At 39.9% G+C, this 25,773-nt stretch overlaps 1 protein-coding gene across 3 annotated transcripts in view; it reads right to left on the bottom strand.

The window, feature by feature from the left end:
* igf2bp1 (insulin-like growth factor 2 mRNA binding protein 1) overlaps nt 1-20,660 on the bottom strand; it is a 48,751-nt gene extending 28,091 nt beyond the window's left edge. For all 3 annotated transcript variants that reach the window (XM_048246298.1, XM_048246299.1, XM_048246300.1), the window contains exons 1-2: nt 20,041-20,660; nt 18,693-18,753 (exon numbers count right to left, since the gene is read on the bottom strand). In XM_048246298.1, coding sequence (XP_048102255.1) covers nt 18,693-18,753; nt 20,041-20,215 — 236 coding nt within the window. In that variant the 5' untranslated portion in view covers nt 20,216-20,660. The remainder of the gene's footprint in view (nt 1-18,692; nt 18,754-20,040) is intronic.
* Nucleotides 20,661-25,773: the final 5,113 nt, after the last annotated feature.

Genomic DNA, 25,773 nt, shown 5'->3' with positions numbered 1-25,773 from the left:
GCGTGGTGCAGGGAGAGGGTGCCGCCGCTGCACCATGCCAGCCTGGCCAGTGTGGCTTTCCATGGGCTTCCTGAATGGACAGCAGAAGCCCTCCCATGAATGTAATACTGAGCCTGATGCTTTAAATAGCCAGACTGCTTTCACTGAGAAACAGGGCAAAGGCAGGGAGAAATACAGCAGCCAAGAGAAGGTGGTGGAGAGGGTGGGAGAGAGAGACAGACAGAGAGAGAGAAGGAATAGATTAACTTTCTGAAGGAAAGAATAGTAGATAAAGAGATGGGAAGGGATGAAAGTGAAGGACGTGTATTTCTTATACAAATACGGTATAAGAATGGATGATTGACTGTATACCATGAGCATACAAGTAAGTGTTTGTGAGGGAGGGAGAGAGTTAAAGAGAGAAAGAGGGAGGGAGAGAGTTACAGAGAGATAGAGACGGAGGGAGAGAGAGAGAGAGATTCCTTTTATCCTGGTCTTGGCCAACAGGCATGTGACACACAGCGAGTTGTAAGCCTACCAAGCCCTTAGTCAGAAAACTGCTGATCAAAGGACAGCTAGTGTGTTCAAACGCTTTCATCAACACGGCAATAAGTGCAAATCTACCAGCAAAAGGACTGATATGGCAAGTCATAGTGCAGTTAATAAAACAAACAAAACTTTAAATACCTGCTCCATCTTGAAAAGATGTTGCATTTCCAGTCAAAATATTTATCTTCAAAAATAGAGATTTACAGCAAATACATCACTAAAACATCCCCTAAGCAAATCTATCAACCCTGAGACTATACAGATTTAGTATTGATTTATATATATATATATATATAAAAAAAATAATAATCATTCATCACATGAATGCCCCCAGTCTCTGCTTAATAGGGCTTTATAGAGTAGTCAAATTTAAAGTTGAAACTTGACCGCATGTCTATACAACCAAATTGACCCTACTACATGGTAGATCCACAAAAACTCACCTTAGCAAAAAGCTAACTATGGAGAAGTAGAAATCACAGAAATGCAAGATATATTGCACCACCATCCTCTCAAAGAGACAGAAAAAAATAAATGAATGGACATCGGCTCCCATAACAGGAGCTTGTGTTTTTTCAATTATGGTTCAACTTTCTCATGTGAAAAACATGGATATTTCTCTAAGGGAGACAATGATCTTGATATGATAAAAGTGAGCTATTGTCATCAGTGTATGTGTGTGTGTGCATGTTTTTGTGTGTGCACGTGCCCGTGTTTGTGTGTGTGTGTGTGTGTGTGGGGGACCACAACAAGGTCCACACATTATATGGACCATCCTTAAGCCTTGAGCGAGCGAGTGAGTGAGTGAGCATTAGTGTTTTCTGGGGGCCATTTCTCTGCTACATGTCTGAGGACTCAGGAGAGTGGTATGCTTAACAGAGGAATGCTAGTCTTCTGCGTCAGGACCCTACGGTCCAGAGAGGACAGAGGAGAAAGGTAGACAGAAAAAAGGAACAGAACAAGAAGAAAAAATACAAAACCTTGCACCACCATCATCATCATCATCATCATCATGTTTGAAGCTCAAAAGATGAAGCTCACTCCCCTTCATCTCTTCTTCCTCTTTCTCTCCCCCCCCTCTTTTTCTTCCTCCGTCTTTCCCCTGTGAAATTCCACAGCACCCAAGACAAAAAAAAAGGGGGGAGGTGGCGCAAAGGATTTCCCTCTGTTCTGTTCAAGGTGGAGACAAATAGTTCCCAACCTTTAACTCGACCCTTGACCTCAGAGTGGACTAGGACTGATCTCGATACAAAATCGAAAAGGAGCCAGAGGCCATGCAGGGACAGCAATGGAGGGTAGACGAAGACAATTGGACATTTCAAAGGGGGTTGAGGTTTTAGTTGAGGACAAGGCCGCCATGTTTGTGGAGAATGGCCCCTTCACCCAACCCCTTTCAATTTAAAAGACCATTTATTCACACAAGGTTGCATGCTTGATGTTTAAACAGAATATTCATAGCCTGATTTCACAATGTAAAACACATGTGGGATGCATGATTACGTTCATGTAAAAACATGCAGTGTAATACTATATGTTATTGTCATAATGGTGGCTTTATGTGATTTTTTTATTGCCTGAGTGTCTGTGTATGATGTGAGGGCAAGAGTGAGTGATGACGTATGGGGGTGTTGTGGGGTGTGGTTGTTTGGCGTCGAAAAACTTCTTCCATGTATGTTATACACTGTGTTCAATAAAGCATGAAGTTGTGTCCTGGTATTGAGAAGCATGTTTGGAATGGACATTACTTTAATTGTTGTTGAGGTTACAACAGTAATGGTTAAGAATATGCATAATTGCTGAGCATATACCTTATGCATGCACCTGAACAAATAACCTGAACTCTAATATGTGCTTTTTGACCCAAGATGTATGCCATACTGCATATTCAGAGAAGAATTTTGCAATTGTGTTGAGTTAATTCGTCTGATGTAACAATTTCATATTTAAAATAATAATCATTTTAAAATGTGTCCTCGGGCCTGTAGCCTATTTGCAATGAAACGGTCAAAAGAACATTTAAGCCTACACTTATTGATCGCATTATTTCATTCATGTTTATATCAGAAACATTTGTTTTCCACAATGATCTCCGCTACGCATAGTTTTACAGTCACTGCATGCGCCAACAGTGGTCTGTCCCTTCGTGTGTGTCTGTGGCTGTGTGCGTGCTTTTTGGTGAGCATACTGTTCGGGTGTAGTCTGTATCGTGGGTGGCAATGGTAGGCACGCCGGGGTGAGAACATCAACTCTGGTATCCATTTAGTGGTATATAAAGGGGATGCGTCTTCAGTCTGGGTCAAAGTTCGCGCCTCACTCAAATTTGACCTGCACGGCAGAGAAGATGGAAGTCTAGCGAGCCTCCATTTTGTGAGTTGCCAGCTTGAGCCTGAATCATGGGCTATTGTAACTATGGACGGCAAATACATAAAACATGAATGATATTCAAATTAAATTGCATCCACTCCTGTAAAACAAACTTTTCTCGACAGCTTATAACCGTCTTGACAGGTCCTTTTTTTTACATTTTGGCGACTCAAAAGCGTGTCACCATAAAGAGGGGTTCTCTCAATTTATGCGAATTTCATTCGTTTCTTTTAACCTGCAAACTGCACAATGGATATATTCTTATCGGAATATCGGGATCGGAATTCAAAGAGCCTTAACCATCACACACACCGAGCGCCATTTTGTTCACTGCCAGGCCCTGCAGAAGTGTTCCAAAAGAGAGCGCAGAATACCCCTGCCCCATTTTGCATCAAAACAGCGTTCGATGTGGAAGGACGTGGCTGCTGCATAACACAGAATTGGCTGCTTTATGTCACTGTTAAATGAAAAATACTTACAATAACCAACGTCTTGATCAGCAGCGCTATATGCTCAATCTTGAGAAATGGAAGAAAGGTGTGCCATGAGCGTAATCATGCATTTACCACCAAACAAACGCCTTACCAGCCCATTAGCTTTCAACCATTGAAGTTAATTCTACTTTCGCCAAACAAGAACTGTTCATGGTTCTCGAAATATTCAGTGTTCACAAACCTACTCTGTAAATGGGAAACGAGCATAATTGATCGGACCGAGCCATAAACCATTCGAAACAATTAACACGTTGCTTTGAAAGCACGGAAAGGATGGGTGTAAACGTGACTGAGCTCAAATTACCTTGGCAGATTCGTGGACTTCAGGGAAGAAATCTACTTTAATCACAAACCAATTATATTAACACTTAGATATATTTGCAATTTTGCATCATTTTTGCTGTGGGCTGGAGATTGCCCGAACCCAGTGATGATGCGTAAAACACGACACACTCATTTTATGATCGGTCAATCGGCCAACACTGTCCATCAAAAAAGAGCAGAGAACGGAATGATATAGCCTCTTGTGCCATGGATTTAATTAAGATGACATTAGCCTTAACCTCAGGAGTCAGTTTACTCATTTTAACCCTGGTCACCAATTGAAATGAGTAAACGAAAAGTGCCCTCGTCTAAAGGCATCGACCATATAGCCTACTCCAAACCTGTCTATATCTAGACTTAGGTGAATTTTCATCCAGGCAACATCACAGTGGCCTATGCAAGAGTCGACCCGGCTAAGCCTTAACCATGTGAGCCAGCGAATAGGCAGCCATCTTCATTTGACAACGCCCAATTACCACAACGAGTAACAGTCAGATGAAACACATTAGAACTCCCAGCATTGCTCTGGATTCATGCAAGTGTACAGAAGATGGGTGCAATATTCATCATTCTTAAGCCACAAAGACTAGCCTACATATCGGTGAATAAAGCACGATCCAAGCTTTGTCTGGCATGAAATGGCAGATAAGATAATAATGGTGTGATTGAAAACAGTCAAGGCTGATGTTACAAAGCAACAAGCTTTCATCGATGGATTAGCTTAAGGTGATGTATCAGTAAAATGCCTCATGCATAATGTCAACATTAAATACCTATTTATATTGACATTAGAGAATAAGCTCGTTATGTAGTCTAGACAAAAAACTGACTTTCTCTACAGTAAATGTCAGGATGCTGTGGTTAAGTGCACCGCGCATTGTATCTATCTGTTTGACGGATGCTTTAAAAAGGACAATAGCCATGTGAGAAATCTTCTCGTTTGCTGCTCCAACCGTGCGGTGGCTTCACGCGCACACCTCCCCCACAGCTCGAGCAGCGTTGCAGCCTCTCGCTGGCGTCGAGGGGAAGCCTGCCTTCATTCATAAAGTCAGTAAACTACTCGAGAGTACTACAGCATCGTGAAAGAGGCGGCGCGCAGAGCTGCAGCACCGCCCACCATAGAAAGACATAGGGGAACGGTGAACAGAGATAGAGGCTCGCCTATCCAACACTAAGCACATCGGGAAAACGGAGTAGCACGGTCAAAAGTAACTTGACAGTAGCCTTAAATGTGTTTAACATACCCGCGGCCAAAATAATAATTAGATGAAGAGACACCGACAGGTGGCATTCAAACATTCAGGTAGGCTATATGGATGGACTTACACGGTCATTATACGCTGCATGTATTCCTCAAGCTTCTCAAACGTCACACAATATTCCCTCATCTTCTCATGCGGTATCACCCCTTAAAGTAAACGTACGGTTAGATCGCCGTTTCAGCTGTGAGCAGTCCTGCATTTCAGATTTCTGAGTCAATCATATTCGGTATGCATCATGTCTGCTCATATCACAACCCTACCATAACCAACTCTCAGCTCTCTTAAATGGATTTAGCCTAATTGTTCCACAAAAACAACGAACATTCTCTTTCAAGAAAGACTGGCAAAGTTTTCTTTCGTCGACATACAAATCAACCAACAACGACGCTTTCCATTAAAACATTTTTGTACGGCAGTTTCGCGATTATCATAATGAAAGGCATTGGAATGGCAAATATATAAACGAACATATAAAACGCACAAAATTAAACGCATCGACTAACGTGACCTCAATGTGGGAAAGAGGGACAGCACAGCCCCGAGTGACAGACATGAATGGGAGACGTCAAGACGGAGAGAATGAACTGCTGTGCTTGAGCAAACATTATAAAAAAAATGTACTGCCGAATCAGTACAATAAGATGGCAACTCAGTTGCTCTTATTTGTCTGCTTGGATATGGTAGAAATGTTTCTGAAAACCCGTTCAAGATGGCCATTTGTCCAGTGTTTTCATTTTCAGGTAACTGAAAATATACCTTGCCCTTCAAGCACAAATTGAACCATTAACCAGCTTTTTCTTGACTGAGCAGTTTCACTACACTTATTTGTTGTTGTGAAAGGCTGGTTATGATGTGACCCATAACATGTTTTAATATCTGATACTGAAAAAGCAGAGGATACAAATATTTCTAAATGAAAGGCACTAAAAAGTGCATTCTTCAAATAAAGCTATAATAATGATTTAAACATGTATAATACAAAGCATGTCCAAACTATGTCTAACTAGTCAAACAGATTTTATTAAAGTGTACTATGCATTATTGGCATGCTAAACAGTATGTAATTAAACTGAATAATCTGATCAAGAAACAAAGAACACATGGAATATTCTAAGTGCATTTTAGATTTTTCTTTAAATCAGGTTATAAAACTCAGTCAATATGGTTAACTTTGAACACCATTACAATTAAAACAAGCCCTTAAAATGTTTAGCAAATTGTTTTCAATCCATCATAAAACTTGATAGAAGTGGTGAAATAAGGATGAATTACAAGTCCAAAACACACTCACTCCAGAATGATAAGAGAATATTCAAACTGTTCACTTTAGTTAAGTATCATTCTTTTTAAACTATTTGCCATTTTTAAAAATAAAATCCTCCAAATATGTTGCCACTTGTAGATGAAGGATGAGGAGTCACTGAATGCATTTTGTGTACAAGATCCCACTCAATGATCATCAAAACAAAAGGTGCTTTGAAAATCAACTACACACATTCTGCCTTTCTACGAGGACAACAAAATGAGTTAATTCTGAAGGACACTCTGGAGTACATCTTTAAAGGAACAACTAGCATCTTCCAGTCTCTCACAAGGAGGTATATTCAAGCTCTTCACTTTCTATATTCAAGTTGTCCACATTGAATTAAAAAAAAAAAAAAAAAAAAAAAAAAAAAAAAAACCACACACAAGAGAGGGGTTTCTTCCTACTATGGGTGTGACGTAAGTGGCTGACTTTGTTTAGAAGCAGCCAACCCAGAGAGTCCATACAATGTCCCCAAAAGTGGACATGGGCACAAGAACACACCAAAGCTCCATAGCACAGCTAAGCTCCATGCTTGCCCCGCTATTGTTTTCCTTAAAACAGGTGAAACATATTTCCTACAACACTTCTATCAGAAAGCTTTGCGCTCATCTCTTTTCTTGGCTCTTCTGCGACTTATGTTCATTACAAATCATTATTTTCCTTTTTTCAATAAAACAAGTCATCATGCACATTACTGTCTGCTGGAATTCAAACTCAGGGGCTCAATATTTCCTTCATCAGCTGTTTTTTTTGCCGTTATTTTCTAGGAAGCTTTGTGCACACTTGTTTTCAAATGAATAAATGCAAACTATGACAACTCCAATATGATCCTGGCAACAGAGATCTCCATGGTAGGAGACTATGTTGGGGGATCGGATTATAAATTTAGTCAAGAGCTCATTGCAAGTCATATATAGCAACCATGCATGTGTTGGATCTGCTACTCGCCTGGTAAACACATGATCGTTGTGTTTCGTTTCATTCCAAGTTCTGTTAACACTGGACAATAGTGTACCTTTCACTTTCTAAAGTTGAATTTAACAGTCCATGGATCAAAAAATAATACTCTACTTTTATCAAGCTTTCCACTTGACATGGCAAACTAAATATTGTATTGAATTGTGTGAACATACACAGGAGAAATACTTTGTTACCTGTGGCTCTGGTCAAAAGTATTTACCAGTTCTACATTTCAAACCACACTAATCATTTTGTTACAGAACTGGTAAAGATAGGATGAGCCAAAAGTGGAACACCATGCTCAAATGCCAAACATCAGAGAGCTCAATTGAACTGACTGCCAAATTAATGTTTGAAAATTCTTGCATTCAATTAGCTCATTTTGCTTGGCAATTGTCAGCCAAGCCCATTCAATAAATGGCCTACTCCATAAGATATGACCAGCACATTCACATGCACATGTGTCCCCTGGGCTCTGTCGCCGCCATGCTGTGTGATGGTGAGGTGAACTGCTTGCATGGAGAAGGCATGACCACATGTGGGTTTGTGTCTGTGTGTGAGAGAGAGAGAGAAAGACAGCAAGAGCGTGTGTGTGTGTGTGTGTGTGTGTGTGTGTGTGTGTGTGTGTGTGTGTGTGTGTGTGTGTGTGAGAGAGAGAGAGAGAGAAAGAGAGCTGGGCCCCTCCTACTCTTATACCCCTTTCCTTCGCTTCATCTCAGAATGTATGTATGTATGTATGTATGAGGGGCTGTATGTATGTATGAGGGGCTGTATGTATGTATGTATGAGGGACTGTATGTATGTATGAGGGGCTGTATGTATGTATGAATGACTGTATGTATGTATGAGGGGCTGTATGTATGTATGAAGGACTGTATGTATGTATGAATGACTGTATGTATGTATGAGGGGCTGTATGTATGTATGTATGTATGTATGTATGTATGTATGTATGTATGTATGAGGGACTGTATGTATGTATGAGGGGCTGTATGTATGTATGAATGACTGTATGTATGTATGTATGTATGTATGAGGGGCTGTATGTATGTATGAGGGGCTGTATGTATGTATGAATGACTGTATGTATGTATGAATGACTGTATGTATGTATGAATGACTGTATGTATGTATGAATGACTGTATGTATGTATGAATGACTGTATGTATGTATGAATGACTGTATGTATGTATGAATGACTGTATGTATGTATGAATGACTGTATGTATGTATGAATGACTGTATGTATGTATGAATGACTGTATGTATGTATGAATGACTGTATGTATGTATGAATGACTGTATGTATGTATGAATGACTGTATGTATGTATGAATGACTGTATGTATGTATGAATGACTGTATGTATGTATGAATGACTGTATGTATGTATGAATGACTGTATGTATGTATGAATGACTGTATGTATGTATGAATGACTGTATGTATGTATGAATGACTGTATGTATGTATGAATGACTGTATGTATGTATGAATGACTGTATGTATGTATGAATGACTGTATGTATGTATGAATGACTGTATGTATGTATGAATGACTGTATGTATGTATGAATGACTGTATGTATGTATGTATGTATGTATGTATGTATGTATGTATGTATGTATGAATGACTGTATGTATGTATGACTGTATGTATGTATGAATGACTGTATGTATGTATGAATGACTGTATGTATGTATGAATGACTGTATGTATGTATGAATGACTGTATGTATGTATGAATGACTGTATGTATGTATGAATGACTGTATGTATGTATGAATGACTGTATGTATGTATGAATGACTGTATGTATGTATGAATGACTGTATGTATGTATGTATGTATGTATGTATGTATGTATGTATGTATGTATGTATGTATGTATGTATGTATGTATGTATGAATGACTGTATGTATGTATGAATGACTGTATGTATGTATGAATGACTGTATGTATGTATGAATGACTGTATGTATGTATGAATGACTGTATGTATGTATGTATGTATGTATGAATGACTGTATGTATGTATGAATGACTGTATGTATGTATGAATGACTGTATGTATGTATGAATGACTGTATGTATGTATGAATGACTGTATGTATGTATGAATGACTGTATGTATGTATGAATGACTGTATGTATGTATGAATGACTGTATGTATGTATGAATGACTGTATGTATGTATGAATGACTGTATGTATGTATGAATGACTGTATGTATGTATGAATGACTGTATGTATGTATGAATGACTATGTGGTACATGTTACTACACGTTTTACTCAACTGCCTGTCAACTTTAACATCTTAATTTAACTTTGAGCTATTAGTTTCTCCATAGTTTGACCACAATTTATTTAACATTAAAACTCTCCATAGCCTCTTGTGTTACTAGTGGGACTAGAGAGGCTATGCGTGTTCACACGGTCCATTATAACCTATTGCACAGTAATGTAACATCTATTACTTCTACACCTTTGTCCTTTCATATAGTACACCTCACAGGTTTACAGAATATCTCCCTTCATTGAATTCGTTATCCTGTGGCAAGATGTTGCTACTAGCACCATTTTGAAACTATATTGAAACATAATTGATTGCTTCACATTGTCATTACTTTTCACCAGGGACAGGACCCCAAAGCCCTTCTTTTTTTGTCTCAATTTATTCCACTATACAGACCATTTGGCATTGCTTAAATACAGTAACAGATGCAGTTATAATGACATTTAACATTTAGCATTTATTTCAGTGTTAACTTTTGCATTTCATTATTTTATTATGTTATGCCATTAACAACAAAATCAATACAACCTTTCATTCAGAAAAATCTGTTTTCTATACATTAATTATAGTCATTAACTATAACAAATGTTCCAAGTGTTCAAATCTTAACATGTCAGCAGAAAATGGTGACTAACACCATTTAAATCAAAAAGATATTAGTTTCCTAATTTTCTTAGCATAATATGCAACAGGACAAAAACAGTAAAAAACTCTAAACATTTCAAGTAATCAATCCAACACTACATGGAAAGCATTAGACTAGTATACTGGTTTACACTATTCGTAAGACAAAAAGGTTTAAGTGTATGCATGCAAACAAACAAAATTACTCCTCACATGCTTGCCCACATGAAAAAAGGAAGTGAAAGTTTATGCCTGTTGAAGAGGATGACCGCGAAAAACTATGGAATCTCATCTTGGACAAGATTTGTTTTAAAGGACCTAGTCTTTCATGAGATTACTTACCACTAGGCCATTAGTCGCCACTAGATCAAAAGTTGGTGACATTTTTGAAAAGCAATGACTTTGTTCTCAAAGGCATAAACAAAATACACTTTCAATCTACACACCACCACTGATATAGTCATATACATAAGAGAATCCTTTTAATGTATGAACAGACATTTTGTATTTGTTTCCTTACTCTTACTACACATTTCACAGGAACCCAACAGATCTGTTTGGCCTATGCTTGAAAAGCAACACATATCCACACAGATTCTTCACTGACATGCCAAAAGTGTGCCATAGGTCAAAGCAAGTTTTAGTCACCAAACTGATTTTTTTTTTAATTAAAAGCACAAAACCCAGGCCACAAGCAGCAGAACTGAAACCATATGGACAATAGTCATAACTAATTTTAACATAATTTTGGATAGTTAATTAGTGGTACTGTTTAACAACAGCAAAACAGATCTTCACTCTTCCAATGCAAGCTATGTGCTTATTTAACCTCTTGTCCGTTCCCCACTTCACAACCTCATTGGACAGCACCAGACATGTGGTCGTTGTTACTGCCAATTCCTCTTATTTGAAAAACGTATACAAAAATGTAAAGAATTTAGGTTTAAGAGGCACCACCCCCTACAAGTTATTCCCCTACCTCCCTGATCCTCTCCCTCTCTCTCCCTCCCTCTTTTTCTCTCTCTTCCCCTCCTCCTTTGCTCTTGTTCCTTTGGTAGTGTTTACTATGGCCTTTGGCTGGGGCCAAGCCTACCATGGGGGCCAGTTCAGGAGGCACACAATGAAAGGGTTAGAGGTGTGAGGGCCTCAGTCTCACAGACAACAAAAACAGCTGGGTCGGGAGGTGTAAGGGGGGTGCTTGAAGTGTTCTCTTATAGTGCCTTAGGGTTGAGTAAGAAAACAAAAAAAAAAAACAGTTACATAAAGATGGCCTTCCATTTAAGACTTAATAGTGCATTATAAGACAAACAGTCTTCTACTATTTAGAAGCCAGGTATCAAGAGGTCTCAGTAACTTGCTTATATTAAGCGCCACAAAATCTGAAATGAACAATGTATACACGTTGCATAATTTGTGAAATGTAAATAATTAAACTTTCCTGCAAACAACTGAAAAGCAAACAACTGAAAAGTCACTGCGAGAGGAAGGGAAAAGGAAACCTTGTCCTCCTTTCTTCACAAACTGACTTCATTAATATGGAGCTAAACTGCTTCTAGAACCATCTTCAGCAGCAGGGTGCTACGCTGATCTGATGTAATGCCGCCTGTGTTTTGTGAAGGTGCCTCAAATGTACCCTCCTCCCCCTCTCAACACCAACCTCTGCCTAAAAACACCACCACGACCACCACCACCATAGGAGGCTCCAACCGCGCCCCTTCGTCCTCAACCAAACGCTTGCAATCATTCCTTGCACACATTCCACAAGCGCCGCCTCATCCCTATGCTACAATGGCGTATGGGCTATAGCATGAGTTGGCGTGCTCACATTTGAGGGAGTGGGGGATGGGAATTGGGCAGGCTAAAGGGGTGTGTGTGCGTGTGTGTGTAGGGGGGTTGGGAGTTGGTCTACTGCTCCATGTCACTGCCAGGTTGTGGCAATTTGACCTTTCTACGTAATGGGAAGCATAGCACTGTGCCTACGTGGACTCAACACCAAGCGGTCAACAAGGGACCGCTTCTATTCAAGACTGAATGCCTTATAACCCTCTACACACAAACACACACCTTTCCACCCATCAACCAGACCCTTTTGCCCCCCAAACATACACATTCACTCTCTCTCTCACACACACACACTTTGCCACCACTTCCCTTTTTAATGGCCTTTTTTATGTCAAAGCCTTCAAATTTCTTATCAAAATTACCAAAGTGCTCCAAACCACTCTCTGCCTTAATGATGACCGTGGCTGTGTGTGTGTGTGTGTGTGTGTGACTATGACCAATGCGAGAGCATGAGTGAGCAAAGTGTGTTGACTTGGATGGGGTGGGGGGATGGGAAATGGTGATGAGGGCTAGTCACTGCAAACCGAACGGCGAGCGGGAGAGAGCAAAAGAGGGGTAAAACTGAGGTAGAGAGACTCAGCCCCTTTAAAACAGGACAGATGGTTCTAAGTGGGGGGAGGGGTGCATGTTGGTGAAGCACTAGTCTATAGAGGGGGGGAGTGGTCTTGAAGGGAAGGCATACATTTCTCACCCCAATCCCCCCTCCTTTCCCCACAACTATCCCCACCCATCCACAGATCCGGCCACACATGCAGAGAAACTCCAAAGTCCTTTTTTCCCAAAGCGTTCTCTCTCTATCTCCCTTTATCTTACCACCACCCCAGAAATATCCTGATCTGGTTATAGTGCTATGATGGCGGAAAGAAAGGCAAGTCCTTGAGGAAGTAGAGCCTCCTATATCTCCACCCTCCTCTCCCCAACCTCAATACCCCCAATCTCTCACACACACACACACACACACAAGCCCTATGCAGCCAAGCCCCAAAGAGAGCAAAGCTGATCATATGACTCCAACGGAAGAGGAAAAAAAGAGTGACTGCAAGACAAAGACAATGCGAGGGAGGCAGGCAGAATGAAAATGAAAAAAGGAAAGGGGGAAAAAAATGAAATAATCAGAAGAATGCATACGTAGCCTTCATGCAGCCATCTCTTTCTTTAAGTGGAGAGGCAGAGTTGCATGTGCATGTGTGCCGTAATCACGAGAAGGATGGCCTCCCTCCTTCTCCTCTCTTTCTGCATCCCTCTCTCTTTCTCCCCCACATTGTGTTTGCAAGCGCGTGCGACCGCCTCTTGCCATGTCGTCAATAGCTTCTCGCGGAACGACTCACAGGTGCTCCCCCTTCCTGATTGGTCGCACCCCCTTGAGCTTGCCGGCCCTTCCCCCCACCCCACCCCCTGCCTTCCGTAGTACTACAACTGAGGAGAATACAGAGAGGGAGGGAGGGAGGAAGTGAGAGAGAGAGAGACAGACAGAGAGAGTGAGAGAGAGAGGGAGAGAGAGGGCGCGAGAGCGAAGGGACAGAAATAGGGAGGGAGAAACAGAGAGAAGTAATGAGCAAGAGCAGGGAACGTGCCAAAGTCAATGTGACCACTGCATGCTACCTCAACTAAATGCCAATGATTTTGAGATCCAACAGCATCAAAGCTTGCATTTGATAAACCTCTACATAAGAAATAACTCTTCTCAGTCTTATATTGAAGAGGTTCATTAGGCTTACTGTATTACTAATTCTTACTGTTTCTCTGTACAAGCCAATAAGGTAAAATTGTGTACCTGACAAGTTTCGGCTACCTTGCCTCTGTAGCCTTCATCAGAGGTGTCACGTGATGTTGCTGTGACGTCGTCTGAGCTGTGTTATTCTCAGTCTTTGACACACCTTTAAATGTTTTGTCATTTTGAACATTAAACACTTACGTTTTAGTGGACTGGACATCAAAGTTGCTGTATAAGCTTTGAAATCATACATCTTAACAATGCCTATAATAACTGTGTATAAGCAATCTCTGTGTATACTGTAAACACACACAAAGCCTTTATGTTTTTAATGAAACCAATTGAATATATTTCTCTATGACTTAACCTTAATAAATCCACATATGAATATTCTTTGCCACATTTATCTTTAAAAAAAAAATTCATTCACAGTTCACCATGTAAATGCTGCCAACTCATTTGAATACCCTGCATTGCTATCTGTATCTTTAAAAGAAGCAAATCGTAATGGGTGGTTAGGGGATAAATGCTTGCAATTACTGAAGAGTTTTACAAAACAAACAATTACAGTAATGAATGTAATCAGGTTTGGGAGCACATTCCTTTTTTCACCAAATGCCCAGTATAGCCATCTAAGACATACAAATCCATTTGACAGTGCAGACCAATACAACCCTAACAGTTGGTATAGGCCTATAGCAACTTCATCTCATTCTTACGTGGGAGGCAAGTATGACATAACCGTAGGCACAGCTGATGGGTAATTGTTTTTCACTTTCAGGTGCCTTTTTAAAAAATTTAAAGTGGAAAACATCCAAACAAATTGAAAAACAAAAAGAAAAGCTCAGAAGTAAAGTTCTTGACAGCAATGTGCAAATGAGCTACAAATACAACATCCCTATAGCAAGAACAAGGTGAGCATTGCTCTCTCTTTTTGTCACACACACACTCAGAAATTATGAATTTATGAACAACTTCACTTCTACCAAAATAAAAGGCTTTTCAAAAAATATATGATCAAATTTTGTTCAATTAAGTGAGTGTACCCATCTGAAAACAGCAATCCCTTTCCCCCCCTATTTTACAGGAATACACTTTTCCTCCATAGTACACGCTGACGTTTCTCATACTGTGCACAGAGCATGGTTATGTAAGGTGAGCCAGGGAGAAAACGCACAGGGGTGAGCACAACAGGAGAGGACTTTGCTACTCAAGACCATTGGCTGCTGGTGAAAATTTTGGTTAGTGTGGTTGATTTTTGGCAATACTGGATTTAGCACTATATGCTGCACTACAGCTTTTTAACACACACACACACAAAAGTCTTGATTGGACTATTAAATTGTTTGATCAATTCAAATGTCAACATTACTTTCAATAGAGAGGGTAGTCAAAATGACAAATCACCACATTAAATCAAGACATTTTTCACTATCATCAAGTACATATTTGTGGATAGTGAAACAATTCCAATTCTTCTTTATACATTTTTTTTTACTTATTTTTGCCAGGTAAAGGAAATTAGAAATCAGCTGTATTTTTCTGTGTCTACACTCATCATTTGTCATGCTGTCAATGAATTACAAATCAGCCACTTGGGGAAAACACACCTGGTAAAAACAAAGTTAGGGAAAATCATTCAGTAGCCTACTCCAGTGCCCCACACTGTACTACATATTCAAACTGATCTCATTAACACAACAAGAATGCATCACCTATGCTATTACCTCAAAACTATTAGGGCCTTATATGACAATCAATATATTGGCATCACAAAGTATAATATTGTCTATATACTGTACCTGTCAACAATGATCAGTTGTATACAGGAAAGCACAACAAGTCTCCTTAAGTGTCCCTTATTCATCATACGTACATGATAGGATATAGCAATACAGCTATACGTTCCAACTTTGGCAGTTAACTCACAAGCTTGCTCACATGCTCTATTGTGATTTCGTTTAATAACTTAGCAGTTTCTCAAGACAACTTTTCATGCAAATGTTTGCTCTGAAAGTGGCAGCAAGGATACGCTTGACCTTAACCCTATGAGCGCTAAAACAATCCATTAGGATTCAATCAGGATGATACTTAGCTAAACATGGGTGTTAGCAGCCAGACCAACATGGCATCATCAACCTAATGATTTAATAATGCTCTATTACTAAAATGAATAGATGAAGCTGCAGCACATTTGAAATGGCCCATGCAAGGTAGGTTTATGGTGGACAATTGCAATGATTGGGCAACGGTCTGCTTTCAGACTGTAGTGATTGGATGACAAGAGACATGCAGTAATGTAATGTGAAACTTTTTTTTTTTTCCATCCAACACCCCCCCCCCCACACACACACACACACACACACCCCTTTTTTATGCAAGGAGGAGTTTCAGTCCATTCTCCACTTTGTACCAGCAACTACTGGAAGAAATAGCACTAAGCTGTCCTGCGCACCCACATCCCCAACAGATATAAACACACTCCAACAACAAAATCAGAATGATGGAAGTCTGTCACTAGGACCTGAACAAACTGCATGGAGTCATACACCCCCTTCATGTTTCTCAAAAAAACCAACATAAGTTCCACGTCATCCAACGCAATATCCAACTCCTGTCCTTAACCGCTAGGCCTACGTTTTAACACTTACACACGGTAGTAACTCTGGTGATCAGCATAAAAGAGAAAGATATTAAAAGGGGAGTCCACATATTTCAGCCATATGTATGCATGGCCGCACATGCACAGGCCTTTTAAAAAACGAAATGTTCATCAGACGCACGAGTGAGAAACCGAGGGAGAGAGCATATATATATATATATATATATCTACAAATAACTAATTACGCCATAATTCACACACAACCGTAGGCTATACGCAACACGTAGCCAACAGAAAGTACTTTACGCAAGATTTCTTTTTCAAAAGTTATTTTAACTATGTGTGCTGTAATGGAAATGCATGGCACACACATAGCTTTGAAATACGCATGGCGTTTAAAATGTGCAGAATTCACCATGTAGTCCGTCAACATGTGACATGGGTCCAGTATTTCCAGTATTTTATTACATTTTCTATAATCTGTTCAATTTGCAAACTACGTTTCCTTATAACATTCTATGCTGGTTAAACAGCTTCAACAAATGATAGTTTATAGAGATTCTGGGCATCAACAACGTTGTCTTTGGTCAATGGAGTGCCCCAGTGCTCTACAGCCATGTAGGTGCATACAGTGTGGGCCTACGCCATTTTCCAATCCAGTGACGTTAGTCGACTTCTTGCAATGGGAGCGACCACGTGTCTATTGAAGCTCAAACAAATGTAGCTTCTATCAAAAGGTTCCATAGCATGGTGTAAAGCTTAATACGTGACCCTGATTTATCCATGATGTCATGACTTAAATGCATGGAACAGTGCATTTATTTAAATAAATATTTCCTGACGTAGAATTACTAGGGAGGAATCATTTTCCTGTCATTAGCTCTTAAGTCAGCAATAGTTTCTGCGATACAATGAATCGTCATTGCATGTGCGATACAACCACAGGTTAACTATACATTTAAACTGCGTCCTAGTTGCGCTAATCCACTACCCTTCACGCCATCCTGTAAGTAAATCATATATGGCCGATTGTGGTGCAAATAAAAACAACTTCATATTAACTGGATATGTTGTATTGCTTAATTTAAAAAAAATCTCAAAAAGGTGTCTACCCACAACGTTCCACTAGGCCTACTTGGATACCGTATTACGCATTAGCCTAGTTCATTTATATTTTCATTGCATTCAAATAGCTTACATATAATAAGAGTTTATTTGTTTTGTAGCACATTAGTGCACTCGAGATGATGGGAGTATTTTTTTTTTCACAACATAGGCTGACAGAACAGTGTGTTGTGGAGAGGGCGCGAGGCCACCATTTTTAATTCAGTTAACAATTTGAATATTCACAACGAAGCGCTACACCATTTAATGACTTTCGAAAGATTACCATTTTTATTATTTAATTTTAACCAGATTGCAGGAGGTTCGTACGTTTAACAAATCCATATAGTTATTTAATTAATAAAGGTCCGCGCTCTAACGTATTCATGCCAGTGGTAGGCCTAGCTCGTGGAAATGTAAGTATTCGTGCAGTCTTAATCACAACCCTACTATCAGGCTACATATTTCTTTGTATTGATGTTGCACTATAAACAGAACAAACGCATGCAACAGATGTATACTTAAATTCTGAGCTGAAATGAATGGTATGGACAAAGGCCTGACAGGCCTACCAAGTCGACTGTGTGTGTGTGTGTGTGGGGGGGGGGAATTGCCAGCGTGTGAGGGAGGAAAAAAAATCAAAGACATTTTACTCATACAATAAGACGACTTCACAACATGTTGGCTTAATCAATCCGTCCCCGTAACATACTCATGCATAGGCTAGGCTATACGGTTAACGTTTTTAAGTTATAGTACGATACGTTTACAAAGTTACTTATTAACGAGCACACAGGCCTACATGGTGGCAAGGCCTAGAGAGGAGTGAGCATGTGCGAATAGAATGATGACGTTGCAACCAATATTCAGAAAACTGTGTCATATCAGCTTCTTGTGGTTCATGAAGACTTACATTGAATAGGACAACACTGCAAACTGAAATAATCATACACCTTGAGACAGACGTCTAAGAATATACATGTAACAATATGTGTATGAGCATCTACGTAGATGAATAACCAGACCTACATCATTGTCTGTTCAGCGTATGAGGACAACCCCTTTACGACCCAGGCAACATGGCGATTGAGAGGTTTCAAATTGTGTACATCCACACATGCAACAATCTACGTGTCAGGATCACGTCAAGAAACAGCAAGTTCTTTACAACACAAGACCCAGCACACAATCTGGTACTTCTATGTATATGCTATAATGCGAAGCAGCAACCCTGTAAGGCTTATTTAGAAAAACAGAGCTAAATACCTTTGCTTCTTGGGGACAGAATGCTCGACCTCAATGCGTTTGCCGTGGAGTTCCACTTTACCTGAAGAAAAAAAAAACAAATGTATTTCACAAAAATTAGGCCACCATCGCCATTAATTTGACTTGATCCCCCAAACCCATAGACTGATATGCAGCGAAAACTAGCGGGTACACATCTCTTTCAAATCTAGTTTAGGGCGTTATATCAAATATATTGTTTCGCTGCAATTATTGTAACAATTTGTGTCGTATGGGCTAAGACAATGTAGGCCACTTTGAGGCAAGCAGGAGGCAAAAGAGTGAAAAGTTACCCACGTAGGCCTACAGTTTAGTGAATAGTTATTCAACAATTGCCATGTATTTACTCCATCAACTTCCAGCTACTTAAATGACACAACTTGTGCATACATTGGCATAACTAGTCGTCTTCCCACACTAGCAACATGCCCCATATTTTTAAAAACAGATAATTTCCAATAACAATTGCATGGAATCACGTTGTCATTTTTCAGGCATGGTTTAACATTTAGTAGGAACAGAGGCTAAACCATTTACGTGCCTGGAACTTGTTGTAATGATCTATTTAAGGCGTAACACACAAAAAGCATGGCGACCTTCGCGCTATAGAGCACATCACATGCTACATATGTTGAAAATCGCCAAGATACATTTTAGCCAGGAGGGCCTAAATGTGACCCGTGTACGAAAATGGGGTGTGTGATCGTATTTTCACGCCGGGTAACTATTGGTTGTAATGTCTGTTCGTTAAATATACATGAATAACGTTAGTATTTTATCTTGGCTATAGTGTCCTATTAACCAAAAGGGGGAGGGGTGCGATGTGATTCTATAGCTGGAACGAGCATACAGAATGTTGAACCACGCAAAGCTTCCAAGTGGCTTCAGCGTTTGACCTACAATGAAACCGTGTTCACAAGAGGCCAAAATGTAGTCTATGCATTTGAGCACCAATGCCATTTTCCTCCCAACGTGATCCAATGTAGAATGTTTGACTGAAAATACATTTACAGCAGATTATGGTAGGCTACTAGAAAGTCGGTGCTATACATGGTTGCATCCGTCGAGTTCCTTCTTTCAAAAGTTGGATCTTTTGAGGAAGCACATTAGCCTACATCAGTTACCTTGTTTTAATTAAATAAAATTATCGATATGGCTTTATTCCTCCGCCAGTCTTTCAAAAGTAGTATTTGCATTCGGGACATGGGATGTCAAGGGAGTGGGCATTGAGTCCTCTATGTATTTTACACAGTCGGCAGAGTCACAAGTGAATATTTTTTTTATAAAAAGGTAAAGGTTGACAAGCGCTCCACAGATCCAATTAACTTACCAGAAAATGTTTCAATGGCTTTCATAGCCCATTGGTCGTCCGGACAATCAACAAACGCATAGCCAGTTTTCATGAGAAACTGTCCAGAGTATGGAATCTTGTAGTCATCAAAGGTTTTGACCAAGTCCTCTGCAGTCACGTTTTCATTCAGATTTCCAATATAAAGCTTGTTCATGATGAAAATATGAGGCTCTCCAGTGAAATTAAGAAATCAAAACAAACAAACAAAAAAACTTGATCGAAACGCTCTAAATGATATCACAAGAAATGATAGGCTATAAGGCGCTATAAAAAGCACTTGTAGACGGTAATGAGCTGTAAGTACAAACGCAATTTTAGAATTCAAAACAATATCCAAAAGCAAAAAAGGAGAAAAGTTCGGCTAATGGTGGACTAATGCTGTAGTCTGATAATGTCCAGTAGAGAAGTGGAGAAACCTTGACTGTAGCCAACCCAGGCGAATTTCTCGCAGTGTAGAAATGGTATCAATTTGAATGAATCTGATGGTGGTTATGGTGGAATAGTGGTAGAAGTATGGCGGGATCGGGAGAAATTCTTTCCTCTCTCTGCCCCTCAACCTCGAGCTGTACCCTGCACTGTCACAGATCCTTCTGACTAGGAATGGCACCGCCTCTAAACCGACTCGAATTTACTAATTTTTTGTTTGCAAAGAGGAAACCACGTGGTCTCAGAGTAGCTCGAAAGGGCCGCCCTCCTCTCTCTCTGAGCAGCCCAGCGGATGGGTGTGCTGTAGAAATTAAGCTTTATATGTGCAATGCGTTTTCCCGTTGTCTGTGGATAAGCAATAAGCATGCACACGTAGTGCACTGTTGACCGAAGATATGTGTCTTCAGTCTGTCTTCAAGCGTAATATGAGGGGCAAAACCATCGGAGAGTAGGTTATTTGGAGGCGAGCCGATTGAAAAGGCTTTGTGTAATGAAAACATGAGGGCAGTACTAGACTGTATGACATTCGTAGTGTTGCATTAAGCTGTATATGCTACTACACACAAGGACAACTTAGTTGTGTTTTAATCGTCTTTAAATTCCTTGGACTACTATATCTGGCAGAATAAGCAACACGACTTCGCTTTAAAGCCTTATGAGGCCATTGGCGGGACGATGCTACAGTATATGGGCTTTGGTTTGCCACAAACCAATTGCACAGACCAACAGATGCACATCAAATTCCCGAATGTGACATATGTCGCAGGAAATACTTCTTGTAAGGTTGCAACCAATTAAAATTGCTTTGATTATTTTTGCAATTAGACTATAACTGCACACTTGAAGTTCACGTAGGCCCTCAAGTTTTAAACAAAAAAATGTAAGGCCCTCCTAGGCTATTTTGCCGCTGGGCTGTGACCTAGGCCAGTGTAGTTTAGAGTCAGCATGGCTAGTTTGCCGTCCGTAACAGGGGGTGTGGGGTAGGCAAAGTCAGGGATAATGTAAAAGGACCATTTCCACAAGTGCACACCTTCCACTACACCGGATTTGGGCAACTCCCCTCAGCCTCCATGGTGGTGCTGTGGCGCTTTGTATCATGAGCGGATCTCAAAATGGAGGATTTTGAAAACAGTAGGCCTCAAAGCGTGCTACAGCCCATTCGCATTGGATGGGTGTTTTCGATCAGAGGAGTTCACAATAGGAGTGGTTAAGCCTTTATTACGATTAGCTTAATGCATTTGTATAATGTGTTACTGTTGCCAAACATGTTGCGCTTAATCAGATACAATATTGCTGCCGAACAACCTGACCACGTCAACAAATGTGGCGACAATGAAACTACAATAAGCCGGAATTTAGAATACTGCACCAGCCTTTTTCGCCAGTGTGCGTATCTGTTTGAAATGTGTTGACGTGGCGGCCACATCAGCCTGTCATTGTTTTAAAGAAAATGGCTGGGCGTAATAGGCGAAGTAACGGAATCAGTCTGATCCGCCAGCCACTTATCATTTATTCGTAACACAAGATAGTATTTGATTAATCTGTTACCTGTATTTATTTTATGGACTTATTTGTGATTGAATGGGATAATTTACATCTTCACATGAGGTTCAATAGGAAGGCAATATGCCTAATGCCATTATCACGGTCTACATATCAACATAGCTTATTGTGTTCCGGAGTAATCCATTTATATCACGCATAAGCGGACATTGATTTGATCCTTTATTGAAAATGGCCACTGCTTTGAAACTGTGTTTCCCATGCGCAGCCCAGTAGCCTAATGTTTATGCGTAGTGCAATATTGCTAAAAAATAAAGGGCAAAGTATTATAGGGCCAACATGACCTAGGCTATGCCTAGATGGGCCCATATATTGATATTTATTTACAAATGGTAATGCATACAGTGGAATTCTACACCTAACTGAAATGGGTTTGCAAGAACAACCTATTCAATCCTACAACCCGACAAGTGGTTTTAGATGATTGTGGGAGGTTTGAATTATAGCAGGTTGATATTAATATTAATATTTCAAACATGAGTTGTTTTCTCACTTTCTCCAGTACATATTAACGTTTTGAGTGGTAGTGCATAACACATGATGTGGATGGTGGAAATCTCACAAATAAGGATACAGGATACACCTTTTACAATTAAGTTATACTGCTTCCAGAAGACAGCACATTCATTTCATTCAAAATGTAGGATACTCCTGGGTTTGTGGATTTGGGTGCAGACCTGTGCATAATACTTAATACATATTATCAGAAGTAGCCAAAACAATCAAAGAGACACACGGTTATAGCCTATCAGAAGACTTAGATTAGAAGACTAGCACTACTAGTGGTTAGGTGTTCTCCATGCATTCGGTTGGGAGCTTCATTCATGTTTTTCAGATTTAAATCTTTTTTCAATTTTCATGATGACGGCCCTTTCCAGTGGACATTGTCATGGTGGAGACTTGTTGACATGAAAGGGTCTGAAAAGCCTCAGAATACACACCCAGTCAGATGGGATTGCAGCATACCCTGCACAGGGAGCATGGTTTAGGCTAAGGTGGGGGTGGGGAAGGCTGCTCTGTGGTTGGTTGATGCAGACCTCTTGCAATTCCAGGAGGGACCTTTCTTTGGAGTAGACCTGTCTCTCTTGTGGTACAGATCACCACCAGCCTGTGGCTCTTTGAGAGCGATCAGTTGGGGCTGTGTGATTGGGTTAAATCAAACTGATCCAGCAGCCAAAACTTTTTGCCTTTTTCATGAGATGGCATATGCCTAGTCGATTGCCAATTTAATAGTCTGTATAGTGTGCTTCCTTTGAGAAAGGCTAATTAATGTTTACTTGTAATGCTTGCCCGGTGACTTGTCCCCATGTCAGCCCAGAATGGATCGGGCCTTGACCTGATCCATTCTGGAACCTTAGCCAGGCCACCAGGAATTCTTAAACTGACCATCTGAATAGCTGCAGTGTCCTGAACAAGAAAATCCTGTGCGTAATAAAATCTGTGTCCTTCAATTGTGCAAGGGTTAAATTATGCCGTGGACTGTCTGAAATGTTGGCTAGTGACAAAAAGTATTACAATGCAATGTTGTTGAATAATCCAGCGGCCAAACGCTGTCTTAATAAAGCATCATAAGGAGGATAGGTATGTTGGGTTGGTCTGTGTGGCATGCATAATCTGTGGTTTGGATGGAGGTCTGAATGAAAAAGAACAATACGGAAATATGTAACCTTAAAATGGCTAGAGACTAACAACGTCAAATATGCTTCATCACCACTCATTTGGATCCTTTAGATATATGTGTACTGCAGGGGCATGCCCCATATCAAGGAAATGCTCAATTGACACCTCGTCATTTGCTTTGTCTCAGTCTCCTCATTATCTCAGCAAGATCCGAATAGTCACTGGAACCTTTATAAACTGTTTTCAAAGCCATGTATTTGTGGAAAACATACAGGTGTTTTTTGTAACACTGCTACATCAAATGCATGCAAACACCTGTAGGAGTGGGGCCCACAGCTCTGTAGGCTTCAGTATGGCTTTACCATGCATTCACTCAAAGATGTTGGCTGTTCTCTAACGGAAGCCACAGAATGTCAGGGGAAAGGAAAAGGATATGTATATGTAAAAAAAAACGAGCAATGAGCCTGAAGAAGTGTGTGCTTTGTGCAAACTTCGGGCTATGATATGGAAATCTTCTGATGAGTTGAGGCTTGATGGTTTGCAGATGCAGAAATAATACAGAATGTGATTAGCACAAATGTGTAATGTGTTCTTCTGATGATGTCTACCATTTCTGTTGTTTGTCGGTCATGATGGTGCCTCCATGTGTGTTAGTCACAAAATCAGCATGTTGAGATGAGCTCTCCCAGAGGCGCTGGCAACGGTTTCCTTCCTCACCTATGGTTGAACTCTAAATTGGTTGGTCAGCCCCCCACTGCATTCCCATGGAAACTGAGAGTGATTGACAAGTCAGTGGTTTCCCACAATGCCTTGCATACTTTGTGAGCCCCTCTTTGCTGTCTTTGCAGAAATATTATATAATCTTCACAGCCTAAGGACCCTCCCCCAATCTTACCCTTTCTGCACTCCCTTAATCCAGGTTTAGTCCTTCCATGGGATTGTGGTACATGAGAACAATAATTGACTGCTGATCGAAAGTCCTGTGTGTATTAGAGGACTTTCTGTGACCAATTCTGTAATTGTCTGTCCCATGTAGTCTGTATTACAGTTAAAATTAGTTGAATTGCTGAAAAGAAGGCCACAGTCTGTGATTGTGGATGCTTACAGAACCAAATGATCCAACAGTTCAACAAATTAAAAATTTTGCACAAATCTTGAAGCCAAAGTATGAAAATATGCACTCACATAATCCTGTTGTGTCTACTATTGATCTCAACTGAACAGTTGTTTCCACAAGTTTATGTATCAGGCATACATGTAATTAAGAGCATGGAGAAGCCATTATCTCTGTATCTAATATGATTTATTTAAGAGAGATCACCAGAATAGTGTGGACCATGAATCAACCACTATTTGGACATCAAAGACAAAGTAAAGTCTGATGTCAATAATTTCATCCATGTGGCCCAAGTTGGGAAGCGTATATTCTTTGGATATACCAATATTTGTAAACACAGAAAATGGAAAAAAATATTTGCATGAAGTCTATGAGGCATGTGATGTAGTAAACCTTTGCTATACTTCTTTATTAATCAACTTTATATGCCTTTCCTTTACTATCATTAATTAAAATGCCTGGTATCTTGAACCCTAGTGGAACAGCAAAACTGAGTGTCAGAATTGACTTTGTTTTTAAAGTCATTTAAATATATATATTTTTTTATCTCTGTTCAAAGATACTATTGAGTTTAGCTACAAATTTGTAAAATGTAACCTGCATACTTGCATGACTGAAAAAACACAGAAGAAACCTAGAAACACACAACCTAGAAACAACGTATAGGCTAAGCCAATCAGTTAAGGAAAGAAACAAAGACAAGGCAAATCATATACCTTTAGGCATATCATTATCTCTTACATCGAAGTTATTAAAGACATTTTCTGTTTGTTTGAAAGTCTCTGGAGAGTATACATACACACAGGAGGTATTCGGGTAAATCCCATTAGCAAAACAAAGTTCGTGTCTGAAAATTAAGAGCACACTATGCAATAATTCTGACGTGCATGTTCGTTCCCACAGCGTCCACCCACGCTCGAGTTGTTTGCGACTTCAAACAAAATGGAGAGAAAAAAAGACCACTTCCAATAAGCAATGTGCTCACC

This window comes from Alosa alosa, chromosome 6, assembly GCF_017589495.1.
Source record: "Alosa alosa isolate M-15738 ecotype Scorff River chromosome 6, AALO_Geno_1.1, whole genome shotgun sequence".
Classification (NCBI taxonomy): Eukaryota; Metazoa; Chordata; class Actinopteri; order Clupeiformes; family Clupeidae; genus Alosa; species Alosa alosa.
Note: the sequence above shows the minus strand (reverse complement) of the source record. Positions and strands in the feature narration are given on the sequence as shown.